The sequence below is a fragment of the Sprattus sprattus genome (assembly GCF_963457725.1).
Source record: "Sprattus sprattus genome assembly, chromosome: 13".
Taxonomy (NCBI): domain Eukaryota; kingdom Metazoa; phylum Chordata; class Actinopteri; order Clupeiformes; family Clupeidae; genus Sprattus; species Sprattus sprattus.
The window spans coordinates 12,458,484-12,467,944 of NC_137911.1; the positions used below are offsets into that span (position 1 = coordinate 12,458,484).

Genomic DNA, 9,461 nt, shown 5'->3' on the forward strand with positions numbered 1-9,461 from the left:
GTCGTTTGTTTTTGACTGTGTAAACTAGTGTGACTTGTGGTGCGTTTTTTTTTTACCTGAAATATTTTTTCTTTGGGGAAGAGACATAATGAGTTTGGACCAGGGTGGGTATGATGCGGTTTGCCGCGCGGACAACGGAGCAGGAGGAGTCCTAAGCGGCGGCACCATCAGCGTTCCTCCGCGGCAGCCCATTCACAGGGACGCTCGCTACTACCAACAACACTCGCGTCATCATGGAACCTCCATGGAGAAACAACCGCCACGCAACGATCCGGCGGATCTGGTCAGACGCGCGCTTGACTTTAAGACTCAAGCCACACAGTGCTACAAGGATAAAAAATACCGGGACGCTATCGGCAAGTACCACCGCGCTTTGCTGGAGATGAAAGGTTTATGTCGAGTTCTCGGGGACCCTGACACCGGCTCTAAGTCACCCTCCTCCGTGCTGTCCACGATAAGCAAGGCGTCTCTGACAGACGAGCAGAAAGGGGCCGTGGAAAACGCGGAGCTTGAGTGTTACAACAGTTTAGCAGGTAATTATTTGTCCTGAAACCTCAGTTTGCACTGTCTCTCGTAAGGAAGATAAACAGAAATAGTTGCATCGTAGGCAATGTGATGACCGCATGGTCAATGTATAATGCATGCAAAGCCATGAGATGCTTGAAGTAGTGTCTGTCCATTCCCGCTTACATCATCGCTCAGCTCGTCATCATCGTTTCCCAGACGCACTGGCTCACATCATACTAAAGACATCAGCACAGCTGGTGTCCATTTTCCCAGTTGAATTCTTCACACTGAAATCGAATCTAATTTTTACGCCCGTTGAAAAAATAGAGAAATACAAATATTCAACAAACAAATAAAAATGAAAACTTGTCGATGAGTTGACAAAGAAACTGGAAGTATTGGTCTGTACTGATCTCTAAGTCGGGGTTTAGGATGATGGTGCTGTTATGAAATTTGTGTGTAAATGACTCGAATTCTTAGTGTTTTCCTGTTTTCCTTTGCGTCAGCCTGTCTCTTGCAGATGGAGTTGGTGAACTATGAGCGGGTGAAGGATTACTGTTTGAAAGTGCTGCGGAAGGAGGGGGAGAACTTCAAAGCGCTTTACCGCTCTGGAGTGGCTTACTATCACCTTGGCGATTTCAACAAGGCGCTGTATTACCTGAAGGAATCGCACAAACAAGAGCCTTCAGGTGAGTAGCGTCTCAGGATCTTTAACCTCTCAATTTATTCCTAAGAATGGACTGGTAGGCCTACCTTCTTTGAAAAATGTTTTACTTAAACATGCCAGATGATAGATTTAGAATGGCCCTCTACCAAAAGTTTAAAATAATTCTTTAACTGCAAGAACATAGGCAGTGCCGATTCATATTTGAACAATATTGTAGCCTTTCCTCATTACAGTCCTTAGATGCATTTTTTAAACAGTTTTTGTAGACATAATATTAGGTTTTGTGGAAAATAATGACAGACACAGACATGAGTGAAAGGCGAGCATATGACAAGGTAAAACATACATGTTGCCTGAATGTATTTTGATTTGACATTATCACTGTCACTGATATGTGCGAGGTGGAGCATTCTCACCACCGACATTCTCACAACATGACATATTTATAATGTTTTTTCATTAAATCCTCATAGTATTATCACATTCTTTACAACAGAGTTGTTTGAACAGTTACTTTTCACAAATCACAGATGAGATAGGACTGTTGCTGTTTCTCTACAAGCAAAGTTTTTTTTAGCTTATCTACAATTTAAATATTTTACATGAACTACCTGTATTAATCTTCGTAAAGCAGCATGCACAGAAACACTATACAGTAGGATCAAACAAGGACACCCAAAGAGCGATTTACATTCCCAGAGTGCACTTTGATGTTTACTTTGCATGCTGTCATAACAGAGATGGAACCACTATTGTTTTGAAATGGAAAGTATGGGCACGATTGCGGTACGGATTGCAGGCTCACAGTATGTTTCCTCTGTGCCAGCGTTCAGAGAGTAAAACGTGCAAACTAAGGTGTGGGCATCAGAGCCCCATGATGTGTTTCCTGTGTTGATCTGGGGTCAGTCCACACACACATTTCCCTTAAAAAAATAGGCCAGTGAAGAGTGACAGGGAAGGAATTGGAGAAAGATTGGGATTAAGATTTGGAAATTATCACAGGTTGGCATGTCGACCCATATATGGTTGTGATGCACCACCGCTCCTCCAGGCATTTCCTTTTAAAATTCAAGACTCATTTATGGATTTTATCTGTTTCTTTTAAATCAGAGATCTTTGATAACACCCAAAGCAGAATTAACTAATGAGTTATCAGTACATCAGTGCATACTAATGTGAGCTATGCATTTACTTTGTACAAACAGTGATTGAAGGACCAAAGATTCCTGTTCCATGTATCCGCCATTTTACTTTTCCACCAGCAATGCATCATTGATCATTCCTTTGAGTAAACCAAACACCATCTCTTCCTGTCTTTGCGATGCAGACACCAATGTTATTCGCTACATCCAGCTGACGGAGATGAAGATACGACGCAGTGCCCAGAGAGAGAAGAAGGTGGACCTGTAACAAAAAAAACAGAGAAAGACGGGGGCCACACGTGTAATGCTGCCACCCCTGCACTGTGTGCTCTCACTCTCAAACACATTTATCACTGCCCTGTGGCCTCCAGCACTGGCTGCCCTGCATGCATTTCTGCATACATCTACCGCTGAAGAGAGACCAAAGCCGGTCTTGAACATGATCCATGCTAAGACAGGCAGATCTCACTTAATGTTAGTCAATTTTCTCATGAGCCATAGGAAGGTTCTCAACAAAGGCAGATATTGAACAAGCAAGCCACCTGACTCAGTAGGCTTCAGTAGGATTCAGAGGTCAGTGAATTGTTAATTGGGCAGAGAAATGACTGAAAGCCACTGCCCAGAACAGGAAGTGCGTATGTTTCTCATTGTTTCCACTTCACTCTCCTCTGTCTCTTCCGCCTGCAGGCTGTCATGTTTGCTTTGTATGTGTGAACAACACCCATTTTTGATCTTTTTCACACACACACACACACGCACGCACAGACACACACACACACACACACACACACACACACACACACACACACACACACACACACACACACACAAGCACACACACACATGCACACACATGCATCACGCTAGCTTAACTACCCCATACCTGGCACAAAGAGCAAGCATTATCTGTGTTATACCAATATATAGCCTAAATGTTAAATGTTTGTTTTTATGGATGAGCAACGCCAGCTTTGCCCCCTCATGTTAACGTCACAATAATGAGTGTTTAAAGCATGACTAAGCTCATCAATTTGGAAGAGCATGAACTATCACTGCCAGTTCATATGGTGCCAGTCGGCCTGGTGCCAGTCCAAAGCGCGTGCCAGCACAAAAGGTACACCAAGGCCAACACTGTAGTTTCTCTTCCTAGAGGACTCGAGGACATGCACTAACATTACGGATGTGTGTCTGTGTGTCTGTGTGTGAGAGAGCATGAATGAGAAAGTCAATGAATGGATGAATGGATGAATGAATGAATGGACGATGAATGGATAAATTAATGAGTGGATGGATGGATGAATATGCCTGACATTCCACAACTAAAGGTGTTGTGTGTTGATAATTACACTGTGCTTGACTAAAACAGTTTACTGGACAGGTAGCACAACTACGAAAATGTCTTAAATGGATCTCTAGGGCCAAAGTGGTGCATTGTTGAAGGTGAACTTGCACTCTGTGTTTACATTAGGTTATGATCTGATTCTATTGCTGAACACTGAAGGCGTTTTTATCATAACAGCGAGCTCTTCACCAGAATTATTAATTCGAAAGGAATGAAATGAAACCGTTTGTCATGAAACGTTTAACATAACAAAAGAACACAGAAGATTAGTTTCAATGTTGATGTTTTCTTGATTTTTTGGGGTCAGGGTGGTTAAAGCAGGCTTCCGCCAGTGGGGTAAGTTGTGTTCCAGTGGATGAGGGCTCTGCATTGGTCCACATATTTCTACCCTTTAAAGATGCCACCCCTCTGTTTTGGACAGCCCTTATGGCCCGGTCCTTCGGTCTTGACCTTCTTAATGTGAGCTGAGCGCACACGCACACTCACACATAAGTGCTGTTGATTGTGGCTTTATCGTCTCGGACAGCAGCCGACACTAGTCTAGAACTGGCCCTTATCTGGGTTGAACCTGGGCCAGGGTCAGCCTCTGTGAGGGGTGGCTTCAGAAGGGGTGATGATGGAATCTATGGAATTCCCTACTCGGCCAGATGTAGCCTATGCTAGGCACTATAGCATGATGTTTAAGACAAGATGGTCAAATAATCCTTGTATGTATATCACCAAATTTCACGGGAAATGAAGCGGAGAAGACTGTTTCAGCTAACCAGGCATCATACCAGAAACATTCTTCAGTAAACAAGGCTAAAGTTACTAATGCCAGTCTGCTATCATAACATTATCGGTAGCTACCTGGATAGAGGGGTGATGGGTATTTAGGATGAAATTATGGCTATGGTTCAGCAAGGATACACAATGTATGGACACAAAATGTATCCTGAAAGTGATACATACATACATTGTTGAAGGAGTGTAATTAAGGCTGGAGTATAATCACTGTGTTATTTATGTGCATCCCACAATGGCAGCCGCAGTGGCCAATGGGGGCTTTAGTCTGTGATAACGCACTGTGCAGAGACATGTTGCTATGGTAATAAACTTTGCTGTGATGCTTTGCCACAAATTGCTGATTTGTAAGGAATGCAAAATTAGCTAAATCCACTTTCCTGGTAATAGTTGTGTATCTTAACATAAGCATTAGGTCTACTGGCTTTGAATACATCTAGGGTTAGTGTTGGAGAACATCCCAGACCTCATGCAAACCCTTAATGCCTGTTGAATGAAGGATAAGTCATTAACATAGTAGGCCTATAGTGACGAGAGAGAGAGACTGAAAAACTGAAATAGGAGGCTCATACAAGAACAGGGGTGATATTCGGAATCCTTCCTCCCTTACTACTGTGGTGGAAACGGTGTGGTAAGAGTTCTCCGATGTATGCGCTACAGATTTGGGTCTAGCTCAACTCATAGCAGCACCTATATGGTCAACCATCACAAAAAAAAAATTCGTTATCTCATAGACAGAGGCTATGTGTGGACTTGCTCTTTTATCTCGTTCATTCCTTGGAGCACATCAACTTTTCCCAAGGATCTTTTCTTTCTTCCTTCCTTCTGGAAGCCGAATATGTTTCAGCCGTCTGATCGCTCAGCCGATAGTGGTTGTGCATTTGCTAAGCTTGGTTGAACATGCCTATCTCCCAACTCCCCCAGGCATTGTTGAAGAGCATGTAATCTGAGAAAGCACCATAAGCAAAAATCTCCTTTATTGTAATATGTACCTGTATGTTGAATAAATTGAAACTGTGCTGATCGTTATCAAAAAGTTCTGGTCACGTCTCATTTCCGTGCTTTGTGTAGGCCTACAGTGATATGAGGTTAGAGGGAACTGATGTTCTGGATTGCTCTGTAAGACCAGCTCCAGCTCAGACAAATGCTGCATCACTCCTTCCCCTAGCATAGAAACAGATTGCAAGGGGATCACATTTCATGCTCTTTGTCTCATTAATTGTGTTACACTGAAAAGGGTTATGTGCTTTCTTTCCCTCCCTCAGCCCTATTCTCATTGGACGGAGACCAGAGAACATCATAGGAAGTCAGCTTAGGTGAACACTGCAGCCGTACCAGAATCTAAACATGCTGAGGTCTGTGCTGAGGCATTACCACGGCAACCACAGCTGTTACCATGGCTGTGAGTAGGGATGGGTGACGTGGCTGTACCACAACAAGACAGAGCCATGGGAAGCAGGCTCAAATTCCCCTAAGATGCCCCTCTGTTGGTGTGTGTGCGTGTGTGTGTTGGTTTGTTTTTTGTTGGTTTCTCTCTCTCTCTCTCTCTGTATGCATGTCAGAAGGCTTGAGTTGTTTTGAGTGTCTCTCTGTGTGTGTGCATGTGTCTCTCTCTTTGTGTGTGTGTGAGTGTCCTCTCATCATTAGGCTTGAGTTTCATACCCTCAGGGCCACAGCTGTGGTTTGTTGTTGTCCCCAGTTTTCCATGTCATCCTACATCAATGCCAGAACTATGTAATACATATGAACTTCACATGAAAATATGACCTGTGCACAAATTTCAGAAGAAAACTTCTATTTCAGGAGCTGGCACAGTTTTATGTGAGGAAAAACGATCCTCATGATTTTCTCCTTTAGCCTACTAAAAAGGCTAATTTATGAGGAAATTACCTTACTTTTTGTTTTCGCATATAAATACTCCTAGCTGGAACACTAATACTTTGGAACATAGAGCAGGAAACTTGCTTGATAAAAATAGTGTACCCTCCTTGGTCTGTTTGTTGCCATGGTAACAATGTGCAGTAACAAACCTCGCCGAGACGATCTGTCTGAAATCCAGATGGGCCTCCACTGACTAGTGACATCAATCATGAGCTGAGGAAAAAAAACATGAAATACTTTCATCATCACTGTGGATTTTCTCCTGTGATTCTGAAATGATGAGTTTGTTAGTTTGTTTTCTGCAGTGTGACAGGGCTTGTTATGAGGAGGTCATGAATGGGTCACAAACAATCTTGAATGTCTAAATATAAACAGCAGAGGTCAGGTTACATGCAGAGACATTTTAATTATTTGGACAGACCTGTTTCAAAATTCCTAATTTTCCCATACAAAAAAATACTATCTACTATACTTAAATATATTCTCTACTAAAGGCTTGTATGAAACTCTTTATTACCAGCTCTAAATGTGAAGTAGATTAACATTGGATTTCTCAGAAAACCATGTGCTCCTGCAAACAATTTTTGAGTAAACCTACCCAAAAATTCCTTTAAAATGTAAGGGATTGCTTGTACAATGACACACAAAAAGGGTTGGACGCGTTCTTAGAGTTTGTTTCAGGTATTTTACTATGATTTTCCACAAGTCTATGTGCTCTGGTGCAAACACAGGTCCAAGTACAGCATGTCAATCCCACTCACAAACACAGTCCTCCGCCTCACAACACTATCCCCCTCCATGACCCCTATTACAAGGTCAATTCAATGAAACCAATCACTGCGATCAATAAGTGAGTGATTTCTGTTGTGTAGCGCCAGGCTGGCTTGCACCCACAGATCGCAAAGATTCACATGACTGAAGTATTCACATTATCTAGATTTGCTCGTTCAGGAAGGCAGAAGCATTTGCATGGTCCGTCAGAGTTCTCTCAGGGAATCACTTAAAAAGACTATAAGCAGTTCATCCGTCATGCCGTACAAAAGGAATGGCGTTTTGTTTTTTCTCCTTGTTTTGTGTGTCTTTGGGGACCCTGTCTGTTTTTCAGAAAAAAAAACCCTCTTTGATTCTTCCCAATTAGTAACACAGAGAAGCAAAATAATGTTACCTATGTCTGCAGTCCATTATCAACGCAAAAAAATGTAAACATTTTGTGTCGGCTTTGTGGCTTATAAAATAATAAAGGCAAGAATAACAATAAATATAAAAAATAAATTAAAATAAAAACAAAGTGAAGGAATAAAAACATAAATACATACATACATAAATACATAAATATGTTTGCAAACAATAAGTCTCATGCCTCCTGGGCTGTTTTGTTTCCTACTTATCTGCAGCTACACTGCATACGCCATGGGCGTTCACACACACTCTCACACACACTTTGTCCAAACGCTCTCTGTCCAGCCTGGCATGTGCAGCAGTGTGTTGGGAGTCGGTCAAGAGTCGTTGGGAGTTGTTCCCGGTGTCTGGGTTTTTTTTTTTTTCAGCAGCAGCCAACGCGTTGCAGCTGAGCGCATTGCAGGGAGCACATTGGGAGTGCATTTTGTCAGACAGCGTGTCTGACAGACGAGACAGCATTCAGACAGCCTCGCAGTCCCGCAGGGGGCTCCAGGACATCTCACATCGGATCTCTGTGTCAGTTAGACACATCAGTTTCCCCACGTCAAGGTTCTGTGTGTTTGTGTGTGTGTGTCTGTGTCTGTGTCTGGTGCACAGAGGTGAATCAGAGTGCATTTGACACAAGGTGTGATGACATTCAGCATGGGGCCAGGTTCCGAACTAGGCCCTCAGAAAACAGAATCGAGATGCTTTACAAAACGCAACTTGTCATGGTTTTAAAAAGAAACCTGTTACATTCATGATGCTTACAAAGAAATGCACTTTTTTTTGTAGTCCAGGTAAAAAAAAAAGATGCACAATCATGAAGTAAACATGTAAAACAACAGTGACATCACTTCCTTTGCGTGCTGGCAGCCAATCGGAGACAGCCTTTGGGACCACTGAAACAATCACTAGCGGTGCAGCTGTGCATACGGTGCAGATACAAATGCAAGCCTTGGCTCACTGAGGTGTGACGTAATGCCGGCACACTGCTTGAGGACTTGGCATAAATAGCACGTAACACGTTCATACCTAACCAGACATGAGGTAACTGGCATTATCAACACAGCCAAATGCTAAAATAGATCATGCTTTGCAATATGTATGGTGCAAATTTGTTATAGGACGAGGGTGGGTAATCTTACCCATGGAAGGCTGTGTGTGAATGTGTTTGTGTGACAACACCATGAGCAAGTGATGTCTACTTGAAACTACCTTGACTCACACAACAAATCAACCAATCAATTAATCAATCAATTTCAAATCACCCGCACATACAGACACAGACTGAAAACTGAATAAGAGTCCCCACCTGTGTTGCATAACTCTTTTGCGACAAAAATAAAAATGTTTCTAGACCGACCATAATGATACATTTCTGAAAAAACAATCATTTGATAATCATTCCAAATATTCATGTGCATTCAAATTATGATTTATATTCCTTCATTGTTTCAAGAGTTGCTCATGGTGTCCTTCTGCTTAGATTTGGTTTAGGATAGGATATTTTCAACAAGGAAAAACCTGAAGAATACATACAACATGCACAGAATGCACAGGAATATTTGGAGACTGTCAATAAAGATCCATATTTACATGGTTGCTATATGTTCATAGACAATTTTGTTTTAGACACAATTCAAACTCTATACTGCACCTTTAAAGTGGCATTACGTCAGACCTCATTGAGGTGGTGCTAACTGGATCCAATAGTGCAGTGCTCGTACTACAGGGGAAATCAGGACAAATATACTGTGCTCACTAACTTTACTATACTCGGCCTTAGTGTTGGCCTGTAATCAACAAAACAAAGAAACTATTCCCTGTTCAACCAGTCCCAATAGATTGAAAGGCATAGGAATACTTTCAGTGGAGGGTAGCATTCAAGTGGTGATTCTCTCTTCCTCTTGCTCTCTCTCTTTCTACTCCTCTTCTGGAGTGGAAAGGTCTAGACGTGCTCTGTGATACATAGGAATTC

At 42.3% G+C, this 9,461-nt stretch overlaps 1 protein-coding gene across 1 annotated transcript; it reads left to right on the forward strand.

Moving 5' to 3' along the window:
* Positions 1–88: 88 nt before the first annotated feature.
* On the forward strand, positions 89–2,584 carry ttc9 (tetratricopeptide repeat domain 9; the record flags this gene model as incomplete). Its single annotated transcript, XM_080849949.1, has 3 exons — positions 89–533; positions 1,014–1,196; positions 2,502–2,584. 3 exons carry the CDS (start codon positions 89–91, stop codon positions 2,582–2,584), a joined length of 711 nt encoding a protein of 236 aa, XP_080706075.1.
* Positions 2,585–9,461: the final 6,877 nt, after the last annotated feature.